Raw genomic sequence first — 19,848 nt, forward strand, 5'->3', positions numbered from 1 at the left:
GCCTATTGTCTGTATCCCTAATTGCAGTCATCCATATCAGCAGAATCTCATTTCTTCATTCCCCCCATTGGCTTAGTTCTTAGAATACTTTCTACTACTTTGAGTATAATATTTCATATGATTATTGTTATTCTCCTTAAAGGTCTGCATCCAAAATCCCAGTCTCTCCTTGTTTCTTAGTCTTCCCCGCTCTTTCATCCGTAATATACACAGTTTTATAATGCACCATGGCCCAGGAGGTCCAAACATTGTTTCTCTTATGATTAATAAATTGGTGTATGGCTGCCATTTAGGGGACCATGGCTGCTGTAAACTGAATATATTTCCCTTCTTGTAACCTGAGTGGCCATTCTGTTCTCGTGGAGAACCCAGACTGATGCCCAAGGCAAGAAATAAGCCCATGGAGGGAGTCTGTCATTGCTGAAGAAATTAGGAACAGTTGAATGCTCTACTATAGGGTATTACACATAGAGTATATTGCTGGTATGACAAGAAAGAAGACAGCTATCTACAGTTTCTTACAGAAAGTGGTCCCCCGCAGTGGATAATGACTAAGATGTCTGCATCTAAGGATCCTGTCTTTGCACGGAATTCTTGTATTCTTTGGATTCCTCACAGAGGGGTGTAATCACCTTCTCTTGATATGCTTCATGATCTCTCATGTCAGATTTTATAGGGCATGCCCAGAATAATACTTTCCAGCTCTTCTTTTACTGCTTGTACAACTTGGATCTCATTCCTTTTGTTTGTCAGAGGATCATTTCCAAGTTTGATGTCTAAAAAACATAAACCTAAATATTCTTCTGGTCATGTGATTATTTGCCAGGAACAATCTGTGTTTAACATACTGCATGGGAGAGGAGCATACCATGCAGAAGTGTGAAGAGTCCTAGCAAATTATCCTGTTTACTAGGAGGAGAAGGTTGAACAAGTGTGAGGCCTGTCTTGTAGTTTGCAGAATGGAGCAGAGGTCAGCAAGAGGTGTATTGATGCACTCACAGATGAAAGTCAGAACAAGGAAATCAGGTAAGAAAGCACAAAGACAGTTATTCTCCACAGCCTTCTTTACTCAGCTCAAAAAAGACACCGTCTGCCATATTGTGGCCTTGAAGCACTGCCTCAACTATCAAGGGATCATCCTCATGCCATTTCTGCCATTGACAAGGAAGTAGGAACTAGAAGCATTCTTTTAACAGATACCTGTGGAATGAGTTCTGAGGTTCAGCACAGCTTCTTCTGTGCTCGAGCATATTGCCATTCATTCCTTCGGGTTTCTCTAGCTGTGGAACTTTAGTTGATCTCAGGCCAACAGAGCACACTTTTTTTTTTGCATTTTCCTTCCCAGCATTGCCTAATCAGCATGAGATGAAGGGAAAACATAATAACCCTTTGGTGCCTGGTGGAAACATGGGTTTCTAGAGCACCGAGTGTGCAAGTGTAACAAACAGTTTTTTTTAATATCCTATGTGCATACCCTCAAAACATCCAAGCACAAAAAATTGGGCAAAGCCAAAATTAATGGGGGGGGAGGGTACAAAGGTCCCAAATCAGGGACAAATGCTATTAAAATCTTAAAAAGTGTGGTAGAAAAACATGTTTTGAACTAGCTTGCATTTTGTGAAGAATATAAAATCTGAAACTCAAATGTCTGTTATTATTTAGTGCCTTACCAGAAGAATATAAATTTTATGAGGAACAGACCAAAAATAGGCCAAAATGTAGACATTCTGCAGAAATCTGAACAGTTGAGAGGTATGCCTATGGGACTGTCCTAACGTGTTGAAATGCAGCCTTAGGAAGTGTAGTCTGGAGAACCTGCAAGGCCCTTCATAGGCTTTGTTTGAGCAGGTGCCACCTGAGGTATACACTTCTTCATGTATTAGGACTTGTTGCTTTTCCCTCCATCTTTCACCTCATGCTCAAGCATCTGTCATGCCATCAGAGCAACCCTTTTTTTGGAGCTAGCTTGAGGTTGGTGCCTAACTCTGAAGGTAGATTCTGAAGGGTCAGAGCTTGTTCTTTTGAAACCGTCAAGGATACTAGCACAGTCCCTCCATATAGATCCTATTGTTATGAACCCTCTTTTGATGAAATGCTTAGGCTGTCTTCTTTTCCCCGAAAGAGACTTAACCATTATTTGTGGAAGAAGACTAAAGAACCCTCAGTCATTCCTCATTTAAGTGGAGCAGCTTCTGAGGGTTGCCAGCACTGCAACCTAGATAAGCCCCGAGTCTCATTCTCCTGTTCATATGAAGGTTGGAGCCCTTTGCAAGCCTCCTTGATTATGGTATGATGTTCTGGCTAAACATTCTAGAACATCTTCCTTTGTGCTTTTTTTGTTCTAGCATAAATTACAAGGGCCACAGTAACTTTCCATCTTGACAGCAGATAAGGAGTCCAAAGCATTGGACAGGATAGGCAAGAGGTTTCGTGTCACTTTGAGCTATTATGTTTCATACCTGCCACTGTTCTGCTTTTTTCTTGTCATCCTGACTATGGATAAGTTAGCAGAGCTCCCTGACTCTAGGATCCAGGAATCTATGGAGAAGACCCTAACAGTGGCCTCCCAAATGGACTTTCATTTAACTGCCTGCAATTTTAATTGTTCTGAGGCTGTGGCCAAGGCAAAAATATCTTGGAATGTAATTGTGCAGGACTTCATGCACAGACATAGGTTCATAGGTAGGTACTAGGCTATCGGCCCAAGGGCCTGCATAAGCCTAGCCAGCAAGGTTCCATAGCTTACGCCACCCAAGAAAGTTATTTTCCTGTGCCACTGTCCAGCAGAGACACAGAAGTGATCCCGGGGTGTATTTCCTATTTCCCATCCACTTATCAAGATTTTTCTTGAAGAGTGCTAATGAAGAACTTTGCTTGACATAGATGGGTAGCTTGTTCCAGATATAGGAAGTCTCTGGGACAGGACTCTATCCCTCCAGCGTGTCCTGTTTATTCTAGTGACAAGGTTTAGGTCCCTAGAGTGTGTAGCTCAGAGGGATTGGGATTTCTTTAGGTGTAGCATGTCCAACAGTTCTGGGTTTGACATAGCGTTATATGTTAGGCAGAGATCACCTCGGAGTAGGCGAAATGCTACGGAGTAAAGCTGGAGTTTTTTGAGGCGGTCAGTGTAGGGCATTTATTTGAGGCCAGTAATCCTTTTTGTGAGGTACTTCTGTGGTCTTTCCAGCTGCTGCAGATGTCTTGTGAGGTACATTCCAAAAGGGGCGTTGTACTCTATAATGGGTCTAAAGAGTGACGAGTAGAGGGGAACAATGACCTCATTTTTCTTGGATGAGAACCCTTTTATGATGAGGTGTGTCACGTAGAAGGATTTCCTGACTACTGTGGCGATGTGACTATCAAAGGAGAGACTACTGTCCACCTGGGTCCCAAGGTCTCTTATCACGCATTCAGTGTTAAGTAGATTGCTGCCTATGTGGTAGTTCATGGGTACAGAGTTTTTACCAAAGGGAATGACACTGCAATTTTTGGCATTGAGCTTGAGGCCATGGCTCTGACACCAGGCATCTGTCTCAGTGAGGCCCTTCTGTAGGATGTCCACATCATTTGGAGACTTGACTATGGCTCCTAGTTTGCAGTCATCTGCGAACTTAGTTAGCCAGAGGCCTTCTGTGTTAGCCTGTACTTCAGAGAAGTAGATACCAAACAGGAGAGGTCCAGGCGGAACCCTGTGGTACTTCACTTGTCACTGCTTTGAGGTCAGATTTGGAGTCTGCAACTTTTACAGTATGGGTTCTGTCAGTGAGCCAGTTGGCAGCCCATCTTGTGACGTAGGGATTTATACCTAGTTTAGTGAGTTTAGCTATAATTCCAGAATGGGGGATGGTGTTGAAAGCCTTGGCGAGGTCAAGATAGGCTGTGTGAATCACCTTACCCTCATCCATGGCTTTGGTGACTGCCTCAAAGAAGTCAATTAGGTTCAGGAGGCATGATCTGCCTTTCACAAACCCGAACTGGGTGGTATCCAGAGTTTGGAGGTTACCAATGTCTTTGTTTATGAGTTCCATGATGATACGTTCCATGGCCTTGCAGACCAGGCTCGTCAGGCTAATAGGTCGATTATTCCCGGGTTCAGTGGTGGCTCCCCCTTTGTGGGGTGGGATAACTGTTGCTGTGTGCCATTCAGTGGGGAGGCTATTCAGGATGGAATAAAGGAACAGAAAAAGACCCCCATATTTGATCACTGCAGAAGATCTTATTGACTCCCCCACACTCCCTTGTCTTCTTTCATAACACTGCAGTAACCTAGTAAGAAGAAGCTTGTCACAGACAGAGAAAGATGCTCTGGCATTGGACAGCTTTACCCATTCTGAGTCTCCCTGGTATGTTATCTAAGAGATGGGTTTACGGGAACTTAAGTTGTGAATGTCTCTCGGGAATTCACATGAGTAGTCAATTTTCCAAGTTTGCCCAAGCTTGGAGAACCATTACCATGAACTTTTTTTTTTTCTGGAGGCAGCCTCAATTAGCCATGTGTTGGAGCTCTTGAGTCTTCCTACAGCAAGGGCTTCTTTAGGATGCTGGTCAGTTACTGTGGCTCTCTTGGAACAGGAAAAAGGCAGTATGGGATTTTTTTTGTCCTCCCTTTGATGTTCTTCATGTTTCACTGTTGCAGTCTTCACACTTGGGGTTATCTGCCTGCAGGTAGCACTCAGTCAACCCGAATACCAGAGTCTTGGGATTTCTGCATCAGATGCTGTCGCCTCTTCCATGACGTCAGGTCGTCAGGGGTATAAAACATGCAGCCGATGCCATTAAATCAGTCTTTCTTGCCATGGAGGAGCCCGAAGCAGAAGCAGTTCACGAGTGCTGGTTGGCCACTACCTGAAATTTTCATTTTTCGATTTTCAAACCTGAAGTCTTCTAAAGCTAAGTACCCCATTGGGGATCCTTTTTTCTTGCTCTAACTAATGTCAGAAAAAGTTAACAATTGCCTTGCCTGTGGAAAGCAAATACCTCACAGAGATTTTCATTCTTACTGCATCATCTGTTTAGGCCCAGACCATGACGTCCCTCGCTGTCGGTTTTGTGCCTTGTTTAACACCTGAACCATTCGTCGTTGGGCTATCTTTGTCACTAAATTCTTTCTCTCTCATTCGCAATATTCCTAAATGGCTTCGATAAGCCATCCGACTACTGATCTTCCGAAAAAAACGTAAAGACAGAGACAGACCGCATAGGTCCAAAACTGCCGACGACGCTTCCGTTAAGCTAGTCGCCAGTCCACCCATACTCAGTGAGGCACCTTTGCAGCCCCTGATGCCCGCTTCTACAGATTCACAGGCCTCTGGTGAGACCCATTCGGAGTCCGGTATGCAGCGAGATGCTTCTTCGATTATGGAACCTGCAGTTGTCTCTACCTTGGATGGGTCCGGAGCCGCTGTGCAGGCACCGACTTCTGAGGGTGTATTCCGACCTTCCGATATTCGTATTAAACCAACAACTTTATTTTTAGCTAAAACTACCGAGTTTCTCAGGCCCAGAGTTCGCACTACGCCTAGAAAACTGACGACCAAAGCGCATGCTCAAGCTCCCATGCCACAAAAACAAATGCTTAGAATGGCTGAAGACCTTATTACTCAAATTAGAGGAAGCCAGCCTTCCCCTGCTTAAAGACAAATAATTGAGTTTCCTTCTGATTCTACAGACCAGGAGTCTGATGACTCTGACCCTTCTGATTACCAGGACATACCCTTATCAACCTATGAAGATTCAGATGCAGAGGAATCCATTCCCTCTGCCTCCACTCCAGAGGATTTTTCTTTTGGTGAAACCTTGCATACTTTAAGAGAGCATTTCTGCTGGGAATGCCAGGACTATCCTCAGTCCAAAAAGAGACTCAGAGAATTTTTTGAGTTGCCTCAGCACAGGCCTCTAGCCATATCCTCTGTTCTGGATATTATAGATGATGTCTTCATGGAATCCAGTCTTACTCCTGACTACAACCAGTCCCTAGAAAAACCTGACAGGTACTACAGAGTACCTGATTCTCACAAAATTCTCTTTAAGAATCCTACTGCAGATCCAGAGACCATTTCCCAGGGACCTAAAGGAATTAAGGCTACTACAGCCAAAATTTCTACTCCTTCAGACAGGGATTCAAGGGCTTTAGACAGATGGAGTAATAAGATATATACCTCTGCAACTCTTGCCATTACAGCTTTGAATTGCCAGTTTCACATGAAGTACCAGAAACATATTATGGAACTAATTAAACAAAAAATGGTGTTACTGCCAGATTGTGCAGAAAATAAATATTTACAATAGTTAATGCATTCTGCAAACCAAGTTAGTAAACATACTTTGCAGTGTGGTTTTGATGCCTTAGAAGCATCTTGCAGGGCTGCAGTCACTGGGTCTGTACTGAGAAGGCATGCTTGGCTGAATGAACAAATCTTGACAGATCATGTCAAAGCAAAATTGCTAGACACTCCTTTAAATCAGGACTGTTTGTTTGGCACCAAAGCAGAATAAGTTCTTAGAAAGATGGAGGAAAAAGCTAAATCTATGCAAACTCTCAAAGATTTCTCACAGGTGCAGCCACCTAGATTCAATAGGCATTGGCCTTCTAAAAAACTGGTTCTTTCCAGCCCCTCCCAGGCCTTCTCAGTCCAAACCCAGCGGAAACAGACCACCAAGACTACAGTCTCAGGGTATGCAGTGGTCGAAACAATGGAGTGCTCCCACCTCCAAAACAGAGAGTGGTAAGCCACCCCCTTATAGAAAAAGTTCACAATGACTTTTCAGTTATCCTTCCCAGCCATGCCCAATTACCTGCTCCCCTAGGAGGAAAACTTGCCCTTCTTGCAAAAAACTGGATGTCCATTACTCAGGACCAATGGGTTCTAAACATTTTATCCTAGGGATACAGATTCTACTTCCATTCACTGCCAACCCCAAGCGGGTTGCCAGACCTTCCTCCAAACCAGTGGGCAGAGGCTCAAAAGCAAGTACTTTCCCCTGTCAATATCAGGCTATTCAACCTGTTCCAGTAGAACAATGGGGGCAGGGTTTCTACTCCAGACTGTTCCTGGTGCCCAGAAAAGAGGGCTGTGGGCACCCTATCCTGGATCTGTCAATTCTCAACACCTTCTGGTGGTCCCAAAATTCAAAATGCTTACACTGCAGCAGCTTCTGCCAATGCTAGCCAAGAATGCCTGGTTAGTCAGCCAGGACTTAAAAGAAGCTTATCTGCACATCCCCATAAGCGAGTCTTGCAGGAAATGTCTACATTTCAGGGCAGGCTCTATGCACTGTCAGTTCTCTACACTTCCCTTTGGGTTATATACTGACAGTCAAGAATTGCTGCTTCAGCACCTGGCATTTGTAAAAACTCCTCCTAACTTCACTGGGGTACACCATCAATAAAAAGAAATCACAACTGGTGCCCAGTCAAAAAATTGTATTCCTGGGAGCAAGCTTGAACAGAACTTCCCAGATGGCATTCCTCACTCCAGAAAAGCAGGTCTATTTGACAAACTACTTCAAACTAATGGCCACCAAAACCCAGTTATCTGCAAGGAAAATACTGCAAGCCCAAGGGTTCATGGCCTCATGCATTCTGCTAATTCCGTATGCAAGACTGCATATGAGGAAACTTCAGTGGTACTTAAAAAGTCTCTGGTGTCAACATTCTCAGGACCTGGAAACAGTGATTCGTATCATACCTTGTCTAAGGGCAGAGTTCCTTTGGTGGGCAGAAGCATGCAACCACAACAAGGGACTGCCTTTCACTCAACCCATCACCGCCCAAACCCTGACAACAGATGCATCAGACTATGCATGGGGGGCTCACATGGAAGGCAAATGTATTCAAGGCAAATGGAGCCCAGGACAAATTCTCCTGCATATCAGTCATAAAGAGATGCTAGCTGTACAGAATGCTCTGACAGCCTTCAAATACCTAATCCTTCAAGGACAGCTCCTGATAAAGACAGACAACACCACAGTTATGTGGAACATAAACAAGCAGGGTGGAACTCATTCTTACCCACTCTGCAAGTTAGCCATGGCCCTGTGGAGCACAGCCTTGAGCAACCAAGTGCACCTACAAGCTCAATTCCTGCCAGGCAAACAAAATTCACTGGCAGATGACTTGAGCAGAAATCTACTGGACCCACACAAGTGGAAATTGGAGCCCAACTCATTCAAACTTCTAATCCAGAGGTGGGGGACACCAGAGGTGGGCCTATTTGCCTCCCCCGAGAATGACCAATTGAGCTAATTCTGCACCAGGAAACCTCACAGCAGGGCCTGGAAGGTGGATGCCCTATCCTTCACATGGGAAAACCTCTCAATTTATGCCTTTCCCCCTCTGCCCCTCCTCTCAAAAGTACTACTCAAGATCAAACAGGACAGGCAAAGGTCAATCCTTATTGCCCCAGACTGGCCACCCCAGCACTGGTACCCACTCCTACACAGTCTGACAGCAGTGCCACCCTGGCACCTACATCTCACACCTTTCCTGCTGTCTCAGCAGGAGGGACAGATTTTGCATCCCCAGTTGCAAACCCTAAACCTTGCAGCCTGGCTTATCCCCTGAATACACCACCAGCAACCCTCAGCAAGCAGGTGCTGGACGTCATCCTTGAGGCCAGAAGGCCTAGTACTAGGAAATCCTATGCAGAAAAGTGGAAAAGTTATTGTTCTTGAAATCAGTCAAAAGGAAAGGACACAGCTGTGCCCTTCTTACCTCAAATCCTTGGTTACATAACAGAGCTGCTCTACAGAGGCCAATCCTTCTCCTCCATTATGATTCATGCCTCTGCCATCTCTCAGCTTGTTATAATACTGAGCCATCTCTCTTTTCTAACCCTCTCATCAAACAGTTCCTGAGAGGGGCTAACAATTTAAGGCCCCCTAGGAGAGCTCCCACCCCTGCCTCGGACCTTAACTTTGTACTGGAAAAGCTCACGCTTCCCCCTTTTGAACGTGCTGCTTCAGCCTTGCTTCTAGCCATTACTTCAGCAAGAAGAGTGTCTGAGTTATAGGCACTAATGGCTGTGAAATCCTTCATTATTTTCCATGCAGACAGGGTTTCCATCAGGCCTAACCCATCCTTTATGCCTAAGGTGGTATCCAGTGTGGCTCTAAACCAATCCGTCCATTTGCCAACCTTCTTCCCTAATCTTCAGAATAAAGGGGAAAGGATCCTGCACTCCTTGGACGTGCACAGACGGCTCAGGTTCTACCTTGACAGGACTAAACCTTTCAGAAAACCTGACCAGCTACTAGTAAGCTTTGCTACAGGGGCAGAGGGCAAGGCCATTTCAAAGTAAACCATTTCCAAATGGATAGCACACTGCATCCATTTCTGCTACAAGCACCATGGAAATCCTACCCCATAGGGGATCAGAACACATTCCACTAGGTCTTCTTCCACCTGTACAGCATTTCTCAGGGAAGTCCCTATCAGGGACATCCTGGAAGCTGCAACCTGGAGTTCTATACACACCATCACCAAGCATTACCACTTACCTATTTTTTCTAAATCCAGAGCTGGATTTGCTACAGCATTCTTACAAGGCCTGCTAGCCAGCCCTAACACATCTTGACTGCCTCCACCCTTCGTCAACTTTGGGAATCAACCCGAGTGTTATGACTGCAACAGTGAAACATGAACAACATAGTACAGTTGTGTACACTTACCATAAATGTAGATGTTCAAGTGTATTCACTGTTGCAGTCCTGGTTTCCCTCCCTCCAGCCCTCTGGTTTTCTCTATCTTTTCTACCTGTCCTCTTTATGGCCCTTTTTTATGGCAGTAGTATTTACTTTTTACTGGGGGGTGTTCCAAACCATGTAATAGCTTCCTATTTTGGGGGCACCTGACATTTGGGGCAAGAAAAACTGATGTAATGGCGTCGGCTGCATGTTTTATACCCCTGACGACCTGATGTCATGGAAAAGGCGAGAGCAACCGATGCAGAAATCCCAAGACTCTGGTATTCAAGCCGACTGAGGGCTACCTGTAGGCGGATAACCCCAAGTGTGATGACTGCAACAGTGAATACACTCAAACATCTACATTTATGGTAAGTGTACACAACTGTACTTTCTAAAGAGGTGAGGTATGATTCTATCACATTTTAGATCTGAATGACTTCTCTGAGTGCATCTGGTATGTTGGGTTCCGCATACTGGGTCTCCAGTTGATTGTATCTCTGCTTTTTACAAGCCCCAGATGGTGTTCATTGGACATGATCAATGACACATAAGTATCGGAGATACCCAGAAAATTACCTTCTCTTCATTCTGGGCTGACACCTCCTTCAATAAAGGGTGCTGCTGTTTGGTCTGTCACCTACATTTAATGTGTTTACCAAGGTTTTTTCCATGGTAGTCAAGGCATTGCAGAAGAAGAGTTATCCTATTGTTCCCTTTCTTGGATGACTGGCTTCTGGCAGCCCTATTAGAAGACTCCTTTGTAGTGATACTTCAGTCCATCCATTGTTGCAGATCCGGACAGTATCCACAAAGTGTGAGAAGTCTTATTTGCTCCCAGCATCGATAATACTTTTTATTTAGGTGGGGTAGGATTATTTTCAGTGTTCATTCCTGCTTAAAGAGAGAGCTGAGGAAGTCAAAACAACCTAAGGAATTTCGCAGAAGTGGGACATGGCTAAACCATCTCAAGAGTTATGTCAGCAACCATCTTGAATGTCTTGCAAATGACAATATCAATACAGTATAACAAACAATAAAAATAAAAAACAGCACAAACTTTGTTTTATAGTAACTCTTCAAAATGTAGCAGTACCTGGCCCAGCATGTATTTTCATATGCAGTTTATGGTTTATATGTTGTATTTTGTTTATGGTTATTTTTGTTTGTGTTATGTAGTGTTTACTTAGTCTTTGTTCAAATGTTTTCATTATTTGCTTTTCTTACAAATATTTCAGTAAAATATTTTTGAGCTGTAAATAAATCAATAAAATCTGTTAGTAACTGAAGCATGAGTCATATATCCTCTTATGCTCAAGTTTGTACATAAACTTTAGCAGAGATATTCAACAGTGAAGGTTAAGAGTTAGTGTCATCCATTGACTTTTTTAATTACTGTTTTCCATTTTGTCATCACTAGAGTTAAAATAAACATATAAAATGAGAATGTACTCATTGTTACCTGGCTTTGCTTAAGAGTGCCACATACAAGTTAAAATTGGTTTCAGTACAAACTTATTTTATACCTCTAGAAGTTAATTGAATTTGGTTACATCAGTGTTTAGTAGTACATTAAAATGATGTTTGTGACTTAAACCCTGCAAAACATAGACTGCGTAAGGAGAGGCCATTTATTAGAACTGTTTGATGATCCACATGTAAATGTATTGCATTTCATTTAGGAGCAGCATGCAGACAAAACATTTTTTTACTGTGTTAAGTGTACTATAGGAACATGTATTTGACAAATTTGTGCATTAGGCTACTACCTGTAGAAACTGAGTTTGGGCAGCAATGGTGTAGTAATAGATAACAGATATAACAGATGTAAATATCTGTCTTTTTTCTCTATGATCCTCTTAGGTGGGATGCTCGGCACAGCAGACCTCACAGTGTCAAACGGAGCTGTTCCCAGCCCAGTTGGTAAGTGCTGGTTTTATTAACATGAATTTGCAGTTGCTTTCTTTGCAAATTCTAGGACATCTTTTAGCAAACAGTGAGAACCTAAGTAATTAACTGTACCCAGTTTATAGACATTTTATAGTTGAAGTAATTTTCCATTAATGCTTTAATGGTATTCCTTTTTCCTGTCAGAATTTGAACTCATTGAAAATGCTAACAGATGTTTTTTTTTTTATCATGAGAAAGATGTAGACATTATAGGATAGTACAGGCTGCTGATATATTTTTGTAGTGCAGCTGCAACTGTTTTTGTTTAAGAACACATTTTTATACATACATCTAAGCACTAAGACACTCCAAGAATGATGATATTTGTCTGCCTGTCCTTCTGAGACTGGAAGTATACGGCGGTCAAGAAGTTTGTTTATGGTCTGGCATACACATTACACTACTCGTGCAACAAAGTGCAAGACAACATTTTTAAGTCAGGAACAGGAACCTCTTAGCTTTGCCCTGCTGTATTCTACTGGCTAGATGGAAATAATAACATCACTGGAGTGCTTCCCTGCCATGTAGATGAATTTGTATGTGGTGGCTTGCAAAACTTTGACACTTAATTTACTCCCTATCTGAAAGTTACCCTTCAGATTGATTGTGAAGAGCATAACCTCTTCTGCTGTGTGTAGTAGAACTTTGCTATCTTAGATGGAATGGTGGTGTTAGCAGCAAGAGAGATACATAACATTGGACACCTTTCTTACCAAAACAGAGAAGGACTTAAGTTAGATGAAAGTAGGAACCGGTCCAAAATTATCAGGCAAAAATCTTAACTAGTCCCTCCATTTTCCCTGAGATGGCAATATAGCATGAACGGATGTCCAAAATTATCAGGCAAAAATCTTAACTAGTCCCTCCATTTTCCCTGAGATGGCAATATAGCATGAACGGATATGAACAAAGCTTAACAAAGTATCTCAGAAAACTTAAAGTAATACTGAAAGCTGCCTTGACATCTAAGAATAAAGTTTACACTGTAAATCAGCTTGTTCTTCCTATTCTAATTTACTGCTTTCGCATGACCATCTGGCCCCAAAAAGTGTAGGTAGGATCATTTGAACAGGAACTCAGGAAAACTGCTTTATGATTTACAAAAGATGTGTAAAACGGTGAAATGTACACACACAAACACATATTTATGTCTGCACTTGTGGGACTGCACATCATCAGCAGATCCAAATATGGTGAAAGTTCTAAATCATGAAGAAAATGAGTCTCAGATGCCATCTTTGCTCAGACTAGCAAAACGGAAAGGCTATGAAAATGAAACCAAAAAAGGAAAAAGAATATAAATGTCTTGACCAGAAAACAAGGAAGTAAATCCAAACAGTAAGCATTTATAACAGCAAGTGTTGTGGACTGCAGGAGTGCATTGACCAAGGCTTGACATATGAATGACTAAGAAGAAGTGAATTTAAACCAAAAGATATGAACACTGTCTCAAAATAATGGACTACTTATATGTTACGTTACAAAATCTGTAGAAAAATTGTGGAATACTGACAAATATGTTACGTTACAAAATCTGTAGGAAAATTGGGGAATACTGACAAATGTAGATTGTGTAATACAGAACTAGAAATACATGTACATCCTGTTGCTTATTGTGATATACCTTTGGTTGATGTTCTTTACACTGAAAGGCAAATTAATATGGCAGAATTGTTACCTTGGGAATTTTACAAACATTACAACATAAAGGTAGCTGAGAAGCACTGTAAACCTAAATCACAAAAAAAATACTAAAAGGTTAGGAAGTACTGATCTTGTGATCATCCAGCAGTCAAGAAAGAAACAATACACTTCCAAAATGGCTGCACACTAATCAGTAGGTTTCTTTGACCACTCCTTATGTGAAAAGAAAAACTGTCCCAGTGTGCCAGTGTGAAAACAGAAACTGTGAAAAAAAAATGTTTTGGTTTTGGTAAAATTCAGTTACTAGCTAATAATTGCACTGTCTGGATGCCAGCAAAAATGAAATAAATTTAAACAACCTTACAGAAAATCAATTAGAAAAGGAAAAGAGAAAAATTCTCGCTGGGAAGAATCTTGCAGCTGTTCAGCAAAACACAGTTCATGTTTCAGCTTTAATATAGGAAATGGATACTGGTAATTTAGAAGAAAAAAATAAGTCAAATCAGAAATGTCTAAAATAAGTAAAACACTGAAAAAATATATGAAGTCAAATAAAAAGCAGGAAAAATAGAAGAAGCTTTAACTAGCTGAAATAAAGAAAAGGCTGGATGTGCATGAGGCTTCTGATGAAGAGCTGTTTCAAGCAACAGAAAACCTGAGATTTCCTGCTTTACCTGAGAAACTGGAAGGAAAAGAATGCATTAATATTTTGAAAGTACAAATAAACAACTGGACTGGTGTTCCATAGCAGGATTTGTTAATTGAGAGGGCACATCATGTGTATTCTTCAAATCTGACCATGAGAAATCCCCTAGACCTGTAATAGTATAGATGCAGTCATGCCACCAGAAAGAGTTGCTCCTGACATGACTTTGGCTGAAAGGAAAATTGTTTAAAATGGGGATGGCAGAAAGTTTATAGAACATAATTATTCAGTGAACACTAGGCAGAAGGGAAGCAAGTTTATCTCAGTACTCGTGGACTGTTGAGAAGAAGGTACATAATTAAAGCTGCTTTATTCATCTGTCATCAGAGTATTTTTCCCTGGAGGATTAAAGACATTTTTGATGCAGAACAAGCTAAAGAGAAATAAAAATGTTTATACGACAAAGAGTGAGCCTCCAAGGGGACTCTGCTTCTCATTCTGACAGTTATAAAACCCATAGAAAGACTTTGCTAGTGAAACCTTTTCCATACTAGAATAATTAAGTAATAATCTATGACTGTGCATGGGTACATTGGGATTTATGCATGGTTGTTGTGGTTTGATTACGAGAGCAAAGCCCAAGTTATTAAACAAAGCCAACCATGTGTATATCCTGATATACCCACAAGTAGGAGTGGATTTTTGCTGTTATACAGTTACATTATTTAAGAAATTGCTTACCCTTCTTAAATAATGTATTTGTATAAGGGCACTTCAGTTTTCTTTTGTGTTGTCTTCCCTATGCCAATGTACTGCTCATGCGTATGAGACTTATGTTCCCCCACTTGCACAGTACATCAGTGCAGGAGAAGCAATGGAAAAGACTATTAACTATTTTAAAAAATAAAGATTTATGAGTGATCAGGTAGATTTTTGTTTGTTTAGTTTTGCAGAATGTACATGATTTGTCTTGTATTTTGCTCTCTCCTTCAGTATAGCCAATAGAAAGTCTGCTGCTCAATGATACTTCAGCGGCTGGACTTTTTTCTTTTGGTATATGCTCAGTTTACAATAGGCACACTAGTTGGACTGTCAAATCAGCATGCTTGTTTTTGAATAGTAATCAGCATTTATTGTATAATCAGCAATATATTGGACTTGAACCAGAGACTGATGTTGAGAAATGGATATGATCATGAAGACCAGCAAGATTGAAATTAGTGAATACTATAACATATAATTTCCCTTGGATTTAAGAACAGATGTGAAATGTTGCAAAAAAAAATAGGAGTTGAGAAAAACTGGAATTTTGTTGACAAAATGAAGAAGTAACTGTAGGTAAACTGTTTTTATTCTTATTAATATTTGTACAAAATGACAGGATATAAATTGCATATTAAAGCAGATTTGTACAATGTGTGGTCAGTGATATCTTTAATGTTTGATGGGGGTACCTTATCAGTAACTGCTGTATATGTTAAAGATAAAGCAAACACACACTTTTTCTTACTTGTAAGATATATAGGCTTTACAAGGCCTGGGTTAGAGTCAAGTTAAAGTTAATATAATCTTGTGATCTTGGGCTGTTGAGTTGCAGTACAAAAGTGTATTGATCATATTTATATGCAGAGTTAAGATAATAATTTCCCCTGATTTTACATGGGAAGGATGTTTAGATTAATATCTTTTGTTTAAGCTATAGCTAAGGGTTTTGCAAGCAAATAGGTTTGTCATATATGACAAAATGATAAAAGGCATGGAGATGGTAGGCCTCTTACTTTTCCAAAGTAATTAGCTATTTTTCCATCAGCATATGCACTTAGTGGGAGACCACAAATTTGCAGGTGCATACGGTAAGGGAAGTCTGAACAGTGTGATCTCAGTAAAATGTACAAGGCTTCTTTCATGTGAATTTACTAGCTGTTCTTCCCCTCATTGCTGACTGCTTTTATTTGGAGCGGAGCTGTCTGCATGTGTAAGCATTTAATCTTGAGAGCCCCGATTATTCTTTGTCAAGAGAAGTACAATGTAATTAACATTTAAAGGTACAGTGGCAAGCAGTTCATTGAAAAATAAAATTTGAAATTGTGAGAAGTAAATAAGATATACAAGTAGTGGTTGCTTCCCTGAAGCCTTAATACTTTAATACATTTAATACATTTAATATTACAGTGTACACTCTATTTACTTAAAAGTAGCCAGCCACTTTTTCCTTGGAATAAAATTTCATGTTTATTGAAAAAAATGCAAACTGTTTTTCATCTCTGGGAGGGAAATAAAGATAAGAAAAGAGCAGATAGCAGTCAGTGTAAATGGGAACACAGGCTGTAACATGTGCTTTAGCATGGCCAACCGTAATTTTAATGAACATACCTAAAAAAGGGGACATCTCTATCTATAATCATCGAGCTATAATAACTATAATGATAGCCATATGGTGAAATATGAATATTACACCGGGTCTATAATGGAATATAGAGATGTCCCCTTTTTTAGGTATGTTCATTAGATGTATTTTGTTCTCCTATTTATGAGTAACTGGACACATAATATACTTCTGATTGGGTTTTTTCCAGATTTTTCTTACATGAATTTTCACGTGAGAGTTGTGTTACCCGTTTATGAATTATAGTTGCACTAACTTGATTTTAGACAAAGATACTTATGTAAAAACAGTTCCGTATATTATGTTAGATGTATAGTAGGTACCCACTACCTGATTCCAACAAACAGGTTGTTGATTATAGGCTGTATACTTATTTTAGATGTTGTAGCAATACTAATTATTACAAATGAATAACAGGATTAGTATTTCTTCTTAATAACAGGTGCACTGTACAAATTTTGTAAGATGCACTCGTATTAAATAATGAGATCTAAGTAATAGGTGGCTGATACATGCTTAGATGCCACCTTGCATTATATATACACATACATTTGTATCATGTACTTATTATCTTTATAATAAAGATAAACCAAACCAAGCTGTGAGTGATGGAGTGAAGCAGAACAAATGCTCCAAAAATAGTCCAGAAATAGTACAAAACTTTAATCCAAGTATTGTAAGGCACGAATACAATACACTAAGTTGCAGTTGATAAGCGCTTTCACCCAAACATGAGCTTCATCAGATCAAATCTCTGCTACCCATAATACACTTATATATTATCTGATGCCCTATCAAATAACTTCATCAAACAATTGATTTCAATTAAAACCTATTCAAACATATTTCAAACACATTTAAAATGATAAAACTCTTGTTTGTAATTTAAAACATGTATCTATACTTGCCAATCCAAAGCTACTTATGCAAAATAAAAATATATGTACATATAAGAATTATGTTAAAAACTATAGCATAATAGGCTGGTAGTGCTGTTATATAAAACATTAACGTGATATCTAACTTACAATTGCCTAAATCTGGTCTATATAAGAGTGGTCAGAATCAGAGAGGGATATAAAAGTGGTCGAAATCAGAGAAAAATATAAACATATACTAATTGCACTTAAATTTGACATTTCTCCTTTTCTCTAGAGCCGGCTTTATAGAGGCTCTCTCGTTTAACCCAGAGCCCCTATCAGCTCGTAATCTTATGATCCACTTACTTTCTCTGTCCTCAGTGTGGTTCCTGATGTCTCCCCCCCTAATGTTAGGTTCTATATGTTCCAAAGCCCTGAACAAAAAATGATGTCCATCACCTAACTCAGCCACATGTTTGGCTAGTGCATTATGCAAATTGCCCTTCCTCATATGGTATACATGCTCACGTATTCTATCTTTAAACTGACGATTGGTCTTTCCTATATAGAATGCGTTGCATACCTGGCAAACTGCCAAGTATACAATGTTTGTACTCATACATGTGGCACCCACCTGAGTCTTAAAATGCATATGTGAATCTGGATGTATAAACACTGTATCATTATCTATATGTATACACTGATTACAACGTCCACATGCCTTAGTATAATTGGTCCCTAAGTGCCGTCCATCCTTCTTAGAATAGCATAGTAGCCTCCTAAGATTCAACTTATTCCTAAATAAAAAACGTGGTACTTCTCCTATCACTTTCCTAATTCCCTCATCTGTGCATAATATTGACCAATGCTTACCAATAATGTCTTTAAGGACTTCGCAATCATTAGTATATGGTAATGAAATCTTGACCTCTTTGTTAATAACATGAGGATTCTCATCTCTCACTTGTCTTGGTCCAAAATATGGAGCCGCTCTACCTTGTCTAAGTTCACTAATGTCTCCTAACTGGCTCTCAATCTCTTTATCACCATACCCATGTTCTATCAATCTACCTTTCAAATCATTGATAGCTGTCTCAAAACCTGCATTAGTAGCATTAAGTCTGAATGTACGCATGCCTTGTCCTCTAATGATGTTCTTGAATATGTTTGAAATATATTTTAAATTACAAACAAGAGTTTTATCATTTTAAATGTGTTTGAAATATGTTTGAATAGGTTTTAATTGAAATCAATTGTTTGATGAAGTTATTTGATAGGGCGTCAGATAATATATAAGTGTATTATGGGTAGCAGTGATTTGATCTGATGAAGCTCATGTTTGGGTGAAAGCGCTTATCAACTGCAACTTAGTCTATTGTATTCGTGCCTTACAATACTTGGATTAAAGTTTTGTACTATTTCTGGACTATTTTTGGAGCATTTGTTCTGCTTCACTCCATCACTCACAGCTTGGTTTGGTTTATCTTTATTATATATACACGAGTGTTTGGAAGTGATTATCTGGCTAAGGCAGTATTTGGCATTTCTTGTTTACGTGATTTACTTTGATTCCTGCCTTAACAGAAGCAGAATTGCTTAGAACTGAAACGATCTAATACTTATAACATTTACAACGTTTACAAAGTACATACGAGATGCAGAAACAACAAGGAGAAACAGATATAGAACTCGATTATGAGCCCCGGGGTGTAGACCTGGGCTCTTCGGTTCTACTATTTAAGAGGTTTGAACAGCAATTGCTATGCTCGAAAGCGGCTTCCTTGAACCTAACATTAGGGGGGGAGACATCAGGACCCACACTGAGGACAGAGAAAGTAAGTGGATCATAAGATTACGAGCTGATAGGGGCTCTGGGTTAAATGAGAGAGCCTCTATAAAGCCGGCTCTAAAGAAAAGGAGAAATGTCAAATTTAAGTGCAATTAGTATATGTTTATATTTTTCTCTGATTTCGACCACTCTGATTCTGACCACTCTTATATAGACCAGATTTAGGCAATTGTAAGTTAGATATCACGTTAATGTTTTATATAACAGCACTACCAGCCTATCATGCTATAGTTTTTAACATAATTCTTATATGTACATATATTTTTATTTTGCATAAGTAGCTTTGGATTGGCAAGTATAGATACATGTTTTAAATTACAAACAAGAGTTTTATCATTTTAAATGTGTTTGAAATATGTTTGAATAGGTTTTAATTGAAATCAATTGTTTGATGAAGTTATTTGATAGGGCGTCAGATAATATATAAGTGTATTATGGGTAGCAGTGATTTGATCTGATGAAGCTCATGTTTGGGTGAAAGCGCTTATCAACTGCAACTTAGTGTATTGTATTCGTGCCTTACAATACTTGGATTAAAGTTTTGTACTATTTCTGGACTATTTTTGGAGCATTTGTTCTGCTTCACTCCATCACTCACAGCTTGGTTTGGTTTATCTTTATTATATATACACGAGTGTTTGGAAGTGATTATCTGGCTAAGGCAGTATTTGGCATTTCTTCTTACTTATTATCTTTGTTAATAGAATAGTAGTATTAGCAACGGATTAATCCCTGGCGTATTGTACCTGTAAGCTACTAATGTTTACATTTTTTATAGCATCTCCAGCACTTGTTAATGTTGTTAGGTGTTCCACCGAGAACGTTGATT

At 39.9% G+C, this 19,848-nt stretch overlaps 1 protein-coding gene across 10 annotated transcripts in view; it reads left to right on the top strand.

Moving 5' to 3' along the window:
• MEF2A (myocyte enhancer factor 2A) overlaps positions 1–19,848 on the top strand; it is a 1,032,288-nt gene that overhangs the window by 767,270 nt on the left and 245,170 nt on the right. For all 10 annotated transcript variants that reach the window (XM_044078398.1, XM_044078400.1, XM_044078392.1 and 7 more), the window contains one exon: positions 11,548–11,607. In XM_044078398.1, coding sequence (XP_043934333.1) covers positions 11,548–11,607 — 60 coding nt within the window. The remainder of the gene's footprint in view (positions 1–11,547; positions 11,608–19,848) is intronic.

The sequence above is a fragment of the Protopterus annectens genome, chromosome 7.part0, assembly GCF_019279795.1.
Source record: "Protopterus annectens isolate FY-2018-M chromosome 7.part0, PAN1.0, whole genome shotgun sequence".
Classification (NCBI taxonomy): Eukaryota; Metazoa; Chordata; order Ceratodontiformes; family Protopteridae; genus Protopterus; species Protopterus annectens.